At 35.2% G+C, this 17,235-nt stretch overlaps 1 protein-coding gene across 27 annotated transcripts in view; it reads left to right on the top strand.

The window, feature by feature from the left end:
• LOC105343324 (uncharacterized) overlaps positions 1–17,235 on the top strand; it is an 80,485-nt gene that overhangs the window by 36,124 nt on the left and 27,126 nt on the right. For 22 of the 27 annotated variants that reach the window (XM_066071341.1, XM_066071333.1, XM_066071335.1 and 19 more), the window contains 29 exons: positions 1,213–1,287; positions 2,240–2,388; positions 2,854–3,061; positions 3,541–3,806; positions 4,333–4,419; positions 4,984–5,091; positions 5,650–5,736; positions 7,286–7,315; positions 8,641–8,705; positions 8,990–9,193; positions 9,607–9,687; positions 9,866–9,935; positions 10,050–10,173; positions 10,416–10,514; positions 10,865–10,965; positions 11,243–11,392; positions 11,652–11,726; positions 11,989–12,159; positions 12,466–12,624; positions 12,896–13,003; positions 13,407–13,573; positions 13,860–14,046; positions 14,303–14,410; positions 14,621–14,760; positions 14,899–15,027; positions 15,350–15,556; positions 15,798–15,938; positions 16,164–16,560; positions 16,731–16,956. In XM_066071341.1, coding sequence (XP_065927413.1) covers positions 1,213–1,287; positions 2,240–2,388; positions 2,854–3,061; positions 3,541–3,806; positions 4,333–4,419; positions 4,984–5,091; positions 5,650–5,736; positions 7,286–7,315; positions 8,641–8,705; positions 8,990–9,193; positions 9,607–9,687; positions 9,866–9,935; positions 10,050–10,173; positions 10,416–10,514; positions 10,865–10,965; positions 11,243–11,392; positions 11,652–11,726; positions 11,989–12,159; positions 12,466–12,624; positions 12,896–13,003; positions 13,407–13,573; positions 13,860–14,046; positions 14,303–14,410; positions 14,621–14,760; positions 14,899–15,027; positions 15,350–15,556; positions 15,798–15,938; positions 16,164–16,560; positions 16,731–16,956 — 4,119 coding nt within the window. Of the gene's footprint in view, positions 1–1,212; positions 1,288–2,239; positions 2,389–2,853; positions 3,062–3,540; positions 3,807–4,332; positions 4,420–4,983; positions 5,092–5,649; positions 5,737–6,632; positions 6,660–7,285; positions 7,316–8,640; positions 8,706–8,989; positions 9,194–9,606; positions 9,688–9,865; positions 9,936–10,049; positions 10,174–10,415; positions 10,515–10,864; positions 10,966–11,242; positions 11,393–11,651; positions 11,727–11,988; positions 12,160–12,465; positions 12,625–12,895; positions 13,004–13,406; positions 13,574–13,859; positions 14,047–14,302; positions 14,411–14,620; positions 14,761–14,898; positions 15,028–15,349; positions 15,557–15,797; positions 15,939–16,163; positions 16,561–16,730; positions 16,957–17,235 lie in introns of all 27 variants that reach the window. The other 5 variants (XM_066071352.1, XM_066071351.1, XM_066071338.1 and 2 more) reach the window with 3 other exon arrangements.

The raw sequence follows: 17,235 nt of genomic DNA, 5'->3' as shown, positions 1-17,235 counted from the left end.
AATTGCCTTTCATTTATCATTTCACATGCATCAGTATATATTTATGTATTATAATTTTTTTTGGTATTGTCGACACATGCATATTAAGTTGCCTTTATTAATATTAGGTATTGTTAATTGTAGTTTATAGTATCTACTGCATTTTTCATCCCAACCCAATCTGGACCAAAAAAAACAAAAAACAAAAAACAAAAAGCCCTGCATTGCAGTATTTATTTATTATTACCTTTCAGACAAAGAGGCATAGATCATAAAACCTCAATGTAATTGACCTCTTAAGCTTGGGATTTTTGCCTTTTGGTGCTCTCAGTACTCTGATTGTAAAGGGCAGTAAAAGGTGTTTGATATTGTGATCATTTGTATGGAACAGTCAAATAGACAGGGCAATTAGGTGCAAACAAAAATAGTTTATCACTTTCAGAAGCAATTCTTTTCTGATTCCCCCCCCCCCCCCCCCCAAAAAAAAAAAAACCACACACACACACAAAACCAAAAATCAAACATTCAAACAAAACTTGCATATATCATGCCAGGTATGCATGATTTGCAGGTAACTGGTAGTTAGATTTATGGGTACATGCGTACCTCATCCACATTGGGAGTAGGAAATGATGCAGTATACTTTAATCATTTGATTTTAATTTTTCCATTATCTACACTATGTGATGTACAGCACTGCATATAATTATATATCTCATGATTTTTCATATTTGTTGAACACTTTTTAATCTTTTGCTACATTAACATTGTTGGTAAATTGTTATACATGTGTACTACATTAAGTGTTTAGCTGAAGCTAAGAGATATGTGTATTATGTAAATAAATATGTATGTATGGGATTGACCCTTTAGGAGGAAAAATATATGTCACCAATATAATTATATACTAGACTAGTATAACCATATATATCTGAAATGCATGATCAAATTAGAGGCTTTATTATTTATTTATGAGATATGTTTAGTCAAACTAGAAAAAAATAGTCAGTATTTAGCATTATAGACATGTCGAATGTTTATGAAAACCAATCAACATTTTTCAGTACTTAAAACTTTGATAATGTAAAATTTAAAAAAACAAAACAAAACAAAAATTTAAAATGTGTTAGTCATGAATATTTATGAATATTCAAATGTGGTCAAGACTCATGAATATTTAAACCAATCAATACTCATGAATATTCAATAGAGTCACAAATATTGAAATTGCAGTGCCAAATATAGTTATATCTGAGGAACCAGAACTCAGTGAAACTCACATCCCTCATCGTAGATGGACCATCCATGGTATATCAAGACTTAATGCCCTCCAAAGGACATACTAGTTCCACTTACTTTATAGTACATAATGTTGTAAAACACAATATCTTGTACAATCTAATCACCTCTGAACACTAGAAGTCTTTTATTTAATAAGTGCATCTACATATAGCCAGTATATATATTTTTAATAGATAATGCTTTTTTTTAAATTCGTGCATTTATAGATTTGATGAAAAATATCATTGACAACATAAACAAAATAAGAGCTAATATATAGTACAACATGTATGATATATTTATTAATTTTAATGTTTGATTACCTTACCTGGTAAATGAATTTTTTAAATGCGATTGACATTTCATTCATGAATTCAAGTACGGTTACTATCCTTGAAGCTTCAAATTTTGATAAAACTGAAGCAAAAGTTGACATTTAATATTGTAAGAACTATGGCTACATTTACAATATAATTTCCTCTGCGCACATCCTTTTCATACTTTGTGCTGATTCAGCAAAACTCAAAGTTTCCTGTCTGCAATTTTTCTCCCCTCTTGGTCGAGAATAAGGGCTCTCTGACTTATCTGATTCACAGTGAGACTCTGGGGTTCTTTAAGAAAAAATCTTGGCATTTGTTGTAACACTTTCTGATGGAAAGTTGGGTGGCCTAACAGTCTGTGAGCTTTTTGGAAATCTTCTGGTGGTGGGTGCGCTAAGAATTATAGCTAAATTGTCAAATATTTCCCAGACAAATTTATCGGTATCAATATTGCAAACTACGTAGCAGTATAAATGTTGGATGATGATAACTGTTGATGAATTCCACACAAATGCTACCTTGATATATTTATAAACCATTATAAGCTCCCACTTGCATGATATTTATTATAATAACCAAAATTAGAATCTTCATATATTTTTGTCTTTATCTCTGTATTGTACGTATTCTAAAACATTCCATTGCATTTTTTCCAACAGTGGCATCCAGTGGCATCAAAATGACCACAGGTGCCGGCATGAGCCGCAAAACTGGCACCCCCAACCCCCTAACCATGGCCGGTAAACTGGAGCACGCCCTGGTGGCCCAGACCATCAAAGAGATCATAGGACCCAGGTTCACTGACCAGGTAAGTCCACATTCCTTAGGAGTTAAAAAAAAGAGATGCTACACCTCCCCCTTTTTAAATAGATTTTACATAATTACAGTGGGGGGAGGGTGGTGGATGGGGGTGGTCTCAATGACTTAAAACTTTCCATGTCCCATAGTAAAATAAGTTGAAGATAATCCTAACCTTCATCCATTTATAGAATTACATAGCCTAATGGAAAAATGTTTTCAGTAAATGTAAACGAAAGCTATATGAATATCTTTAATACAATATGGGAAACCATTTAATAATTAATTCTAGATACAAAAAAATACATGTGTTATAATTATATGATTGTATTGTATTATGAATTTCAAAACAATTTTTAGCAACTTAACATTTTTTTTTCTCAACTAAAAAATAATATTCTTTTGTTTACTATCATGCTAAAATATACTGGTTGATATTATCATTGTTGTATTTGATGTTGGGTCTTTTTTTCAGAACATGAAGATCTTCAAGCACATACTGAATGACATATTTGCGGGCCTGCCTGATCCACCCACGGTCCACCAGATCCCCTCCGCAAGGTCACGTGGATTTGACGTGGAGCTGGTTCTGAAGCAGAAAAGTGTGGATAAAGGGCTGGTGGCTCACGACCCGTGGATAGAGCGCTGTAAACAGCTGTACAATATCTCCAAAGTACACCACGGTAAGGGGGCGGGGTTAATCAAATGTACATGTGGGTCAAACTGATCAACTAATCTAGTGGATGAGTTTGGAATATTTAATTTTGGTTAATACCTCATCAAATCCTAAATTAGGTGTTTCTATCCAATCTATGACATGCATTTTTACAAAAATTGAATTAAATATAGGTTAAACAATCCAGTGGAAGACTTGGGCTATTAATTAACTTGTATAATATATACATCAAAAAGTTTAAGATTGGGTGGTTTTATGCAAGTGATGAGGCTGCATTATTGGATAGGAAAAATAACTCATTTTTAAAAATTCCAAGTTTTGAAGAAATTGAGATTATTATTTTTTGTCAAATGTTGCAATTTAAAGACTTGCTGCATTACATTTTGATTTTTTTCCCTGCAAAACTAAATTATGGTATATGATATATTTCAGCCATATGTCAAAGATCTATTCCTATATCAAAATTTTCCCCCTTCTATGCTGTAGGAGTGATAGTAGCTGGTCCCCCAGGCAGCGGGAAGAGCAGCTGTATCCAGACGCTGGTGGACGCCCTCAGTCTGTCCAATCAGGCGGGGACGTCCCGGCAATCCCAGGGTTCCCGCACCACCGGGAACATCCAAGAGAACCAGCACAAACTGATCAAAATCAACCCCATGGTGGTTGACGACTGTTCACTCATGTTTGGATATCTCAACGTCAACAACGACTGGGTCGATGGAATCTTCACCTCCGCCTGTAGAAAAGCCAACAGGGTAAGTGATATTTCTTCATGGAATAAACTTTTGTGGCTTTATAAATAGTCTGTTTGTAGGCGACCTGTATTTTTAATGGGTTTTCCAAAGGAAATATCTGGTTATTGAAATGGTGAAAACGGCATAGGTGGGCTGGCGGCTGCTAAAAGTGTACCCCTATTGTACGGATATCTCCTCCTACAGTTTTCAAGATCGGAGGTTGTTGTTTTGCAGATCAATTGTACAGACATGTATATGAGATATATGCATAATATTTAGATTTTGATTTTTGATAATATTTGAAAAAAGATACCAGCTGTTGAACTTTTAATTCACATCGCACAAGCAGTTTGTTGTTTGAGAGTTTATTAAAATTATAGTAATAATAGTTATTTTGATTCCAAAATCAAAGAATTTTATTTAAATAGGGATATTGAAAAAATAAAAGCCAAATTATATCACTGTAGTTATTTATTACTTTATGTAAGAACTTCTAAATGTTTCAATGTGTTTTTGACTGATAAATTTTATTTTTCTCTGTCAACAGAACCAGAGCACCACCTGGCTGTGTCTGGACGGACCGCTGAACCCGGGCTGGGCCGACAACTTCAACCCCATCCTGAATGGAGACAAGGTACCCCACAGTCTGTGTCAAAGTTCAAATCTATGTCAAAGGCCAAATCTGTGGCAAATTTCGAATCTTTGCCCAAAGTCAAATCTGTGTCAAAGGTCAAATCTGTGTCAGAGGCCAAGTATGTTTGTCAAAGGTCAAATCTGTGTCAGAGGCCAAATAATTATATTTCAAAGGTCAAATCTGTGATAATTAAAGATGAAATTTATTTCAAAAGTTAAAAACCTAAGAGGAACATTCAGTCAGTCAATTTAGTTCAGGTAGAGAGCTTTTAGGAATGTAGCTGACAAATCTGTATTGAAAATAAGATTTTTATATCATTGAAGTCAAATTTTCATTATTTATAAAACTAAGGTAGAAAATTGTTGCTATGTATGCTATTTTTCTTTGAAACTTGAAATACACAGTTAGTTTGTCAAGATTATTTAAAAGATGTTTAGTTGATTCAGCCATTTATCTGGTTCAATAAGGGCCACCTCTGCGGGTAAGAGTTCCTTGTTTAAACCAAGGCAAGCCCAGGGTGACTCAGATAGTAACAGTGTCTGTATCCTGTCTTGTCCATTGTAGGTCCTGCATCTGAAGAACGGCGACAAGATGTTCCTGTCAGACAACATCATCGTCATCTTTGAGACGGACAACCTCAGCAACGCCTCACCCGCCTCAGTCTCCAGATCGGTGTGTTTACCTTAAGTTTCTAATGTTAACCTTAATTTTCCTATGTTTATCTAAGTTTCCAATGTTTACCTCAAGTTTCCAATGTTTACCTTTAGTTTCCATTATCTATGATAATGACATCTTTCCTTAAACCAAGGGTTTCTGATCGGCACCATGCTTCAGTAAGTTTAAGAGTGGTCCGGATCAGAAACCATTCACTAGTGAAGATGTCATAATGAATAAAGATGTTTGTTAATACATGTATAACATTTATAGACACCAGCATCACTTATGGTTTACTAAAAGCTGGGTTTAAGAGATCAATTGTTGTGTGTTTGAATGAGACAGACAGCATTTTAGTGATTTACTGGTAGCTGAAAAAAAATGAAAGTTTTCATTTGTCGATCATAAATCATTGCAATTTTAAGGAAGATCAAGGGATACCGGTGATCAAATGAATGTTCTTTAACTGTTTTTGTCAAGTCCTTGAAAATCAATTAAAAGCAATTATGATACAACAAAATGGATAAGTGATGAAAATTCATGCATTCTATATTGTGTTATCTTTCAATTTTTTAGGGAATTGTGTACATTGACAAAGATGTCCTGGGATGGAAACCAATTGCAGACGCATGGCTGGAGAGCCGGAGTCCTCAGGAAATCCATGTAAGTTTCACACTGCAGTTGCATTCAAAAGTTTTACATGTTATAATTTTCAGTTCTGTTTCAATATATCAAACTTTATGTATAAGACTGCAGCTTTCCAAAACATATTATTGTAAATGCTATATCTTTTCAAGAGTTTTGTTAGAATATTACATTACCCCTCCTAGAATTTTATTGATTAATCTAGCAGTGTTATGATATAGAGTTAGTTTAATCTAGATGGAAGACTTAAATTCTGCCATAATTCTTTAGAGTAACTATATACATGTATTTTGTTTATATACATATAGTTCTGTTTGATATGCCCTTTGATGACCTCTGTAATCACTCGTAACATGTATAAACTGTTTCTAATGTCACGACCTGTTTTTTGATTGGCTCTCTAGGAGCAGGTAAGGCTGTGTGTGTGTTCATCACTTGTTGGTTTTTTTGTGGTTTATTAGTAGATTCACAAATTAAAAAATGTATGTACTATTCAACAACAACAACAACAAAAATTGAAAAAAAGGGGGTGTTTGGTTCCTCTCAATTTATTTGTAATGTTTTTGAACATGTGTATCAATTTGAATTTTCTCATAATTCAAAGCAATTTCTGGTACTCTTATTATGACTCTTCCATTACTTTCATTTTTTTCATTCAATTTTTTTTTTCAAAGTTTATTCATTTCATGTTTGCTGCAAAACTGTATGCTAAAATTATTTTTTTATCACTCCCCCAACTCTTGCCGCAGAGAGAGAGGAACCAAAGTTTATTGCTCATTTAAAAGTTTTGACATTTTCACCGTAATAACACCCATTTGAAACAGTGACTTATTACTAACAAACCAAAGACAAGAGAATTTTCTTCAGTATTGTAAAGATAGCCTCAGAATGACCGATTGAGTCTTTTCCTTCAGAATGTTCCACATCATAAATTTACCAGGGTAAGATCATCATGCAATGATGTCATATCTATATATAGAACGGGGTATCTTCTAAACATGGCTTTCAGTTTTCTATTTCCCTGGTTGGCGGTCTTTATCTCTATGTAAATTCTATTTTTATCCATGAGTTTGTTCTATCCAGAACCCTCAATTAATTTGCATTAATTTATAAAAAATTTAATTGTAGATAAAGAAAAATAAACTTCTAACATTTTCTACACATTCCATTGCAATGGAATCATAACAGTAACACATTTTGACTTTTTTTAAATTAAGAACATTTAGTTCATAAAGTAACATTATCTAACCAATGAAAATTGGATATCCCTATCATCCAATCATTTGCCAGATAATACTCTAATAAAAAAAATAACCAATCAGCATTAAGGTGTTTTAAATCTTAGCCAATCAAATATGGGATAGCTAGACAGCTGCAGAGTAACAATAATGTAGTCACATATAGTTAACAAATGCTAAGGGTTGTAGTAGTATTAGGAAACTTGTATAATGTATGTACTAGGCTACAAGGTTATTGATCATATATATAAGCGATTATACAGCTAATTATGAATTTAGACAAATTTAAGATACTGTATATTTTGAGATGTTTTGAATTCCCTATCCAGGAGGAGATGGCTCATCAACTGTTGGTCTCAGTGAGTGGTGACAGTATTTTTATAAGTAACTAGTGTATATCTGTGTAGGATCTGAGTGACCTTGAGTGACCTTGATCAATGATGCATCGTGACCTTTATACTAAGTTTTGTTAAAATTTGCAAACTTGAATTTCTTAAAGCTTTTCAACATTCTATTGAATTGATCGAAAATTTAAAGTATAATTTTTTTTTCAAAGAAATCTTTGCAGACCATTTAGTATATAAAAAGTAAATAGAAAGAATTAAAATTGAAATTGAAAACAATGCAATGGCAATTATCTTTCTGTTAATTCTGAATCATAGTTTTTGCAGCTTAAAGTTAAATTTTCATTTAGAAATTAAATTAAAGTTTATTTAACCAGATGCAGAATTGATTTTTAATCCTAAGACTCCAAGTTAGTTATACTATGATTTTCTCATTGTAAAATAGTATTATAGATTGTATTTAGAAGTCCCCTTTCTCAATCTTGTAGATTCCCCATTCCAAATGTTAGTTGTCTTATGAAAAAGATATCTTGTAATTTCCAATGTTTTTTGTGTAATGATTTATAATTGAATCCTCCTTGTGTTCAGTTGCTAGAAAACACTCAATCTCTATTCCCTTGTCCTGTGTGAATTCAATATTACACATAGAAACAATTTTCAATTTTTCATTTTTTTTCTTCTTTTTAAATCTTAATTATCATTCGCCTTGGACAGTATCAGAGAAAGCCCGAGACAGATACTTATGAGCCAGAACCAATCAAAACTGTGGAAGGGGTAAAAATAAAATATATAAAAAAATCGGCAACAATTGTGTTGGGGTTGCAGTGAGGTGGAAATTTGTTTTCTGACTGATTTGAATGAAACTGTCTTTAGAAATATGATTATATTTTTTTGGCTGATCCTTTTGTTAATAGCTAGTGGCTTAAGGTTTAATTTTATTTTTTGAAGTATGGCAGAAGATTATATTAAATTAAAAGAGGCACAAAAAGGGAAAATGGGTAATAGGGCTTATAAAAGGCAAATCTGCATATTAAGTTTTTTTTTTTTTGCTGATTTTTGAAGGTTGATTCACTTTTGATATCATGAAAATCTGTGAGCACTTGTGTTGCAAGATATGTGTATATTACACCTTAGTGTTATATAGTTAGAGTGTCAAGCACTGATAGAATATGAATTTTAAAAGCACTATCTAATGGTTTGTTTTCATTTGATAAATTTAAGTTTTCTATTAAGAAGTTTTAAAGTTCACCCAATTGAATTTGATAATTAACCAACTGAGAACTCAGTATGTTAAAAATGTGGCTGTCTAATCTAAGGCATCTGTTTTATTCTCACTACAGGTTCTACAGAGAGCTTTTGCCAAAACTTTGGACCCCATCTCCCAGTTTGTCCTCAATGAGGCCAGGTAAGGGGCCAATTGTGATCTGTCCAGTTTTAGACTCTAGTTTTCCATAAAGAATGATTTTAAGTTATGTTGAAAGAATAAATTCCCATGATGATGCCTTTTTGTTGATTTTACTGCTTTTAGAGAGATTGTGTTAAATATTTCTGATTCTTTTGAGACCCCTTAATCTTTGCAAGGAGTCATTAGCAATACAATTATAAAACTGCTTTATCTGCATCTCTCTTTGATCCCAACTTCTCCATAGAGAGTACTTATAGTTAATTGCTATTACTGCCCTCTTTTAGGCCCCGCCTGTCCCTGTCTTTGGTGGGCATGTTCAAGACCTGCCTGGGCCTCCTTAGTTCGATGCTGGCCAACAACAACGAGATCGGTGGTGAGCTGCACATCGAGAGGCTTTACTTATTCTGCCTCATCTGGACGTTTGGTGGACTTCTGGACAGCGCGGACAGGAAGTCGTTCAGTGACATCCTGAAGAACCTGTCTAATGCGTAAGATCTTGAACTTAATTGTGTTTTTATATAGTTTTGTGATAAATTCTTTGCGGAGTTATTTATAAAGTGCGTCTTTTATTGAATAATTCCAGTAAGAAAAAATTATAATTTCAAAATATTTCAATACTGTAAACATATTACATTTGGTTGTGTACCGATATTCTTTTTAGCATTTTTGGCTGAATGCTAACTTATTGAAAAATCATTTCTGCCAAATATCGTACACACTAAATATAATATGTATACAGTATGTGATAAAGGTATGTGAAAAGGACATGCAACAAAATGTAATCAATCAATCAATAAATCAGAATATCTGGGTTAATAGCTGAACTAAAGGATTTTTAGATTAAGCTAAAACATGTACATGGGATTGTTCTGTAACCTTTATAATTGTTTTGAATTCATAGCCTGCCAGATGATGACCGAGACATCTGTGTGTTTGATTACTATGTAGACGAGTCGGGAGAATGGGATCCATGGACCTCAAAGTGAGTTACTCCCCCTTGATTGGAAATCTTCAGTCTGAGGTTTTTTTTTCAGAGTCTGATTTCCATTACCTGAAATCCCAGTTACTTATTAAAAAGTACCTTTTCGAGATTAAAGATAGGCTGATGGAATTGAAATGATATGTGATATCTTAACTAATATATTTGTTCATTCACTCAGATTGCCAGAGGCTGTGTATGCAGACAACCAAGACATGCTGGGGGAGGTGTTTGTTCCCTCTGTAGATACAGTAAGTCACATGATGATTTCCTTTCTCAATCGCAAATCAGAACAATTGATGGAATTTAAAAACTTTAATAATTTCTCTTACAGTGTTTTAAATTCAAACGTTTTTCTTTCACAGATCAGAACGAGGAATCTGATGGAGTTTGCCTCCTTCTCTGGCCTTAATGTGCTGCTTGTCGGAGCCAATGGATCCGGAAAAACCAAGCTTATTGAAGAGTTCATTGACTACATGGAAAGACTGGGTATGTCTGATAGGGTTTCATGAATGAACATGTTTAATTGCCTCAGTAGTATTTTGGTGGTAGAATCCAACTTTTTAAGAGAAACATGTATATTTGATTATGACAGGAATGTTGACCTTGATAAAAAAAAAAAAATCAGTATCAAAATTTGACATGTTTGGCTTGCCAGGTCAGGAGCTATTATGAGAACAGCAGAATTCTACCAGAGCACAGGTTGCTTACAGTTTTGATCTTTTTTTCAGACCCTCAGGCTGCAGTGTGGAAGAGACTGGTATTCTCAGGAGCCTCCACGGCAAAACAGCTACAGTCATTCCTAGAGTCCAACATCTACCACAGACAAGGTTAGAGTTATTTAGAATGAGGAGCATTGTAGAATATGTACATAGAGCTCGGCACAAAGAAACAAAGGGAAGAGTATTTGGGGGGGGGGGGGGGGGGGGGGAGGAGGGGGAGGGGGAGGAAAGGGGGCGGGGGCCTGCCCGTACACCTTTTTTCATTTATTTATTTTACTTGAGACAAATAAACCAAGTGGCCCCTCCCCTTTGTGTCAAGCTCCTCCACTTTGAAAACAATGTTATGAACCTGGATCTTGTTTATTTTCCTCCTCTTCTTTTGGTGAAAGCTTCGTTGTTTTATGGTGTGTTCTTGAGGTGTATGATTAATTGTCTAATGTTGTTGTTCACTTTTTCAGGCTTTGTGTACGGAGCCAAAGACAAGAAGAAACTGAAGGTGTTCATTGACGATGTCAACTTGCCGGTTCCCGACGACTACGATGTGCAAAGATGTAATGAGGTTAGTATGTTGATATCAAAGTTTGGGTAGTCTCTATCCCAAAATTTCAGAATCAATTTCGCTACCCACCTTTTTCTTATCAAATACTCACAATATTCCAAAATACATGCAATTTTCAATATTTCCAAAACCATTTTCTTACCTCCTTCCCTCCATTTTCTTATCAAATAAAATTTGGATGCTTCCATATCCGTCGTTTTTTCAGAATTGACTTTCAAAACTGCTTAAATATCCATGATCCTCTCCTATATTTTCATTGTGGTTTGTTTGTTTTCAGTTGCTACGACAACTGCTGGATGACAAGATTCTGTGTAAGCTACAGAAGCCGTTTGAGATGAAGACTGTGGAGGGACTGAGCATCATCTCAGCCATGTCTATGTCGGAGCAGGCCAGCGTCAGCAGTCGACAGCTCTCCGACAGGCTGCTGGTCAGTTCAATATAACATCAAGATTGTCCCAATATCAAAGATTTGGAAATTACTTTTTCAAATTCCTTTTTTTTTTTCCATTAAACTCTAAATTGATCTGAGGATACAGGTTATATTTAATATGGCCTTTCTCTCTCTCTCACTTGGACACTGTGTTTTTGTGATAAATAAAAAAATCACTCCTAGTTGAACAAAGAAATATGAATTCTTTTAGTAACTACAAGTTGAAGTTGTTGACAATTCTGCTTTGTTGTTACAGAGACATTTCGCGGTCTTTAATCTGCCAACCCCACAGGATGATGCAATGAAGAGCATTGTACATGGCATCTTAGATGTAAGTGATTCAGTGATTTGTAGCCTTCTACACAGCTTTGGAAACTCTTTTATCACAATTGACTAAACAGAAATTTCATTTTCTTGCAAAGCAAACTTTGAAATGGATATCATTTCAACTTATAGATCATACATTTTGATTTCAAATTAATGGTTTGATTGATGAAAGATATTCTGCCTAATTTGAATTCTTTTAGGTTAGTGATATACATACATGTATATGTATTTTCGTGTTAAAAAACATTCTGATTTTTACCCCCCAGGTGAACATGACGGATGGCGACCGGCCTGGCCTTGACATTGACCTCCACAATGGACTGGTCAAGGCTTCCTGTGAACTGCTGAAGGCCCTTCAGAACGTCCTGCGACCTTCACCCATGCACGGCAGACGACACTATCTCTTCACACTCAAAGACATCACCACCTGCTTCCAAGTAAATATTAAATTACCACACTTGGAATATATCAAGATGTAAATGTTGACAAGTGAAAAGTTAATTTTGTATAGAAAAGAAAAAATAAAAATGAAATGCATTAACTTTTAATGGTTTTTATGAATGAATTATTTCATTGTCAGATTGTTTACCTGTGTGTAAAAAATATTAACTGAAGTTTGGAATAACGGAAGTTTGTTCAATATTTGATAATATTAGAGACCTCTAATTAATTGAAAGAAAATTGCACCCAAATGATTACAATTGTTTTCTTTTTTTCATCACATGTTTTTTTTTTAATTTTAGTGTGTGAAGAAATTACCAGAAGAGAGTCGGGCTGATGAGACACTGATACCCGTCATATCTCTATGGCGACATGAGATGCACCGAATCATCCGAGATCGTCTGAGTCGAACTTCTGACCTGATTTGGTTTGACACAACAATTCAAGAGATTATTGAACAGGTGAATCTTTACTTGTATACGAGGGAAAAATTACAAAATTGTCTATTCAATTTTCTTACACAGAAAGATTTTCCTATTCATGCTACAAAATCTGGGGCATAATTTGATGAAAGTTATGAACAAAAATGAGAAAATATCTTCTTGCTAATCAAAAAGAGGGAGATGAAAAATGCTTGTTAATAACATATTAATTTTATGAAACCCATAAAAAAATACAACTGGTCTGTAAAAGATTATCTGAGTGTTTATTCAAATATTTTTTGGTTTTCAGACCTGGCCCAACCTAAAGGAGTCTTTCCTGGAGTACTTTGTGACTTTCCCAATGGATGCCAGGCTGTACCAGCGACCAGTCACGTCTGTCGGCACCAAACACATCAAGGTAAAGGCTACACCTAAAAAACCACACAGGAGACCTCAGTTCTAGGTCTATTGTTCCCCCAAAAATGCACCGGAGAGCTCAGGTTTAGCTTGTTTTGTATGATCGGTATCAAAAGTTGATCAAACATTAAGTTTGTTGAAACTGTATAATTGTAGGTCTAAATTCAATGTACTAGGGTATATTGCTATTCAAAGCTCAGATTTCTTTAATTTTTAAAAATCCTTATTTTGGAAAAAAGGGAATTACAATTTAAAAAAAAATAATATTTAGGACCAAATGATTTTTACAGTCTGTGTAGTTTGATATGTGATTATGTCATTATAATATCACAGCTAGTGGATGTATGAATTGTATTGAAACAATTGATATGAACTGTTCACCATTTTTCTCCTGACTTGTGTAGGTGACCCTGCAGCCGATTGAGAACCTGAGGGACGTTCACAGTTGTTTGAACACCCACCTGACCCGCTACAACGAGGAGTTCGGGAACGTTCGCCTGGACGTCATGCTGTCCGACTTCATCATCTCACACGTCATCAGGATGCACAGAGTTCTCAGCTTCCATCACGGGTATGTACAAGTATTTAATGGTGTAAAAATGTCTTTTGCTTGAAATGTCATCTCTTAAACTGAATATATAGGGAATTTCCTTTTAAAGATTAAAAGCTAAGTGATGCAAGAGGTTTTCAAAAATGTTTACTTAACTTTGTTGTTAATGACTTATAGTTAAAGAAAAAGTTAACTGTTAACAGATGAAAAAAATTTGACTTGATAAGTGATTTACTCAGCACTGTTGAAAAAAAAATGAATTATTAAACTTAAAATAAATAACAATATAACCCTTCCTTCCTTGCAGTGGTAACATGCTGTTGATAGGAGCTGTAGGGTCCCACCTCTCCACATTGTGTAAGCTGGCTCTCCACGTGGCTGATGTCCCTATCCACAAGATGGACACCTCCAAGCGGAGCAACTTCTTTGATGGACTGAGGTCTGCTGTCAGACTGTGTGGATCAGAGGGGAAAATCCTGGCCCTACTCTTCACTGTAAGTGTTTTGTAGACGTAACATTCTATTCAAGAGAGTTGTAGTCCTAAAAGTTCAAATTTCGTCCGATTTGAATAAAGTTATAATTAAAATTGAAATTAATTGAATTCAATTAAAGATGACACATGATAGTTGTATATTACGATGTTAATCGAAGATGATGAAACAAAATAATTAATGCAACCAGGTTTTATACTCTTCTATAAGGATGTCTATGTATTAATTGTAAATTAAGTGTTGGTTATTTATTTGACAGGCGCGTGACTTGGAGGACCCAGTTTATCTAGACGCCATTAACAGTCTGCTGATCAGTGGGGAATATCCACACCTGTTTACTAACGATGAAATGGAGGGGCTGCTACAGGTAAATAAAATACTAGACAGATGGACAGACTAAGAAACAGCAGAGGGATAGAGAGAGGAGGGAAGAGAATAAAACTGACAGAGCCAGAAAACAAACATACTTACCCATTTGTATTATTAAAGCTTTTTTTACCAGTACCTTTATAATCAGTGCCTGCAGGTATGTGAGTGCCTTTTTGAAAATTATACATTTTTTCTCACAATCTTTCAGGCCATTGGTCCAGCCATGAAGAGAGAGTTCCCCAGTCTGTCTGTGGATCCAATGAAATTCTTCGTCGCCAGAGTGAAGAGTAATTTGCATATTGTGATGTGTCTGCAGCCAATGAACAGTCTTCTGAAACTCTCTGCCAGGTAAAACATAGACACTATTAAGTTTTTGAAGCTGAGCAGAGAGAGAGAGAGAGAGAGAGAGAGAGAGAGAAAGAGAGAGAGCATAGCTTTTTATTTAACAATTGTTTTGATTGACAAGTTGGCTGTTCCATTTTGCAGTCAGTACCCTGGTATGCTGAGTGGCTGTGCCATCAATTGGATGTGTGACTGGCCACAAGAAGCTTTGCTGGGAGAGGCGTCATACTTCATCACCCGCTATCAACTCACAGAGGAGTTTGAGAATCTCAGGTATACATTTGCATTTTGAATTCATATTAATCAAAACCATCAGTATTCATAACTCTTGAATATTCATTATTTTTGTACATTATGCATGAGGGAAATAATAAGATATTTTTTGTAATTGATATTCATGTCGCTAAATGCAAACTTCATTCAATTTGTCTTTTCATTTTGTCAAAAAATATCAAATATATTTTTATATGCAAAAATGTACAGTACTTGCATAACCTCATAACCTTCCAATTGACTTTTCTGAGGTCATAAGGAACAAGACATGGCAAATGACAGAAATAATGAAATTCTATGAACATTCTTTTGTGATACACAGTGAGAAGGTGACCTCTTGCCTGGCCAACATCCACAGCTTCGTCCTGAGGGACTGCGCCCAGCTCCCCTGGGCTGGGGACCTCAGCGAGGAGATCAACATCAATCAGGTCAAGGTCGAAAAGAAGAAGGACCAGCAGATTGTCAAGTTCCTGCCGGCCAAGGTACCTAATCTGCCCTACTCCAAGGTCCTGCTGCAGGAAAGGATCAAGTAAGTCCATCACAACTTGTTTGTAACAAGATGTTTCATTGGTTAATTGAAAATTTTTACACTTGATTAAGGTTAGTCCATTCAATAATATGTATCATGCAAGAATAAAAATCTGCTAATAAAGTCAGAAACTTCTAGAACATTATTGTCCTATTATTAAAAAGTATTTTACTGTATTCATGTTCTTTAAGTGTCTGATACAGGTTCATGGTTGACTGACTAGGTCATTGTTGTGTTTTAGGTTACAGCACAGATCAGACAACATGAAGGCTAAGAATGAGACCTATGTAGGTCCCACCACCTTCAGGCGCTTCATGGAGACCTTCAAGTACCTCTACAACCTCAAGTCCCAGGAGAGGACCGAGACAGTCGACCAACTCAAGTCAGTACTTCCCCTGGAATTGTATTTTTCTCACCCAATCCCATTAGCATTCTATTAAATATACCTTTTTCGGTTATAAATTGAAATTAAGAAGTTTTATAAATCAATCAAAATAATTCACTTTTCAATTTCACAAAAAAATTTAAAATGAAGAGTAAAATTGATAAGGTCATTTTTTTCCAATCTTACAGGAGAATTCTTAAATGTTTTACCCTATTTTTACAGGAGAGTTCTCCACACTCTTGACCAGACCCGCCATGATGCCAAAATCATGAAAAAGGCCATTAAAACCATCACCTCCAAGTTTGAAGACGCCAAGAAGACCACCAGCAACCTAATGAAGCAGCTCACAACCAAAGCAACGGCTCTGGAGAAACTGAAGTCTCGCGTCACACAGGGCACAGACCTCGAGGCGCACATGAAACTATACATGACAGAGAGCGAAGACGAGGAAGAGGAGGAGTTACTTCTGCAAGAAGAGTATGACGATTACGACAAGGAGTTTGACAAGATGAGAGAGGCTAAGTTGAAGAATCGACAGGCCGTGGCCAAGGACGAATATGTGCAGGCCCAGAAAACTGTAGAGGAGTGCAGGCAGAACCTGGAGTATGCAAGACAACAGGTTGGTTACCACAGGGGTCAGGGAGTGAAGGTCATTGAAAGTCTTGGGTCAAAAGTTTAATATCTTACCAATAAAATTTATTATAAGAATATAGGTTTTTACATAATTATTGATATCTGTAACTCCGTGATGTTAAATAAATTTTGAAAAGTTGTTTGTTCTGACAAAAGGTCATCATCTGGAAAGGCAAGGTTGACAGAGCCTGCATAGAGAGGCTGCGCGGATTTGGCAATCCTCCAACACTGGTCGGCCAGGTGATGGAGATGGTGATGATACTGATCGGTAAGCGTCTGCCGTCCCAGCGACTGTATGAGACTCGGGAGCTGACCGGCAAAGAAGAAATGTCCAGCCGCATGTCATCAAGCTCCAGCAGTACCAGGATCGGTGTCAAGAAAGGTGGGTCACTTAAACGTTTTTTCCTATTAAATTTCATTCATTCATACATCATGATATAACGAAAATTCATTCATCATAAACCATTATTGAAATGTTAGTGATTAAGTTTATTTTGTGTCTATCAGTCGTGAAAATGTTTTAACACCTAGGAATTTTGTCTTTGTTTATTATATAAATCTGCTAATTAATGCATATGTAGTATTGTCAATGACAGTGAGTTTTAGATCTCAAAAAAATATTTCAAGCAAATTTGCCTTACTTTATTCACTTGTGACCTGA

Source organism: Magallana gigas, chromosome 9, assembly GCF_963853765.1.
Source record: "Magallana gigas chromosome 9, xbMagGiga1.1, whole genome shotgun sequence".
Lineage (NCBI taxonomy): Eukaryota > Metazoa > Mollusca > Bivalvia > Ostreida > Ostreidae > Magallana > Magallana gigas.
This window is presented reverse-complemented; position numbering and strand designations above follow the sequence as displayed.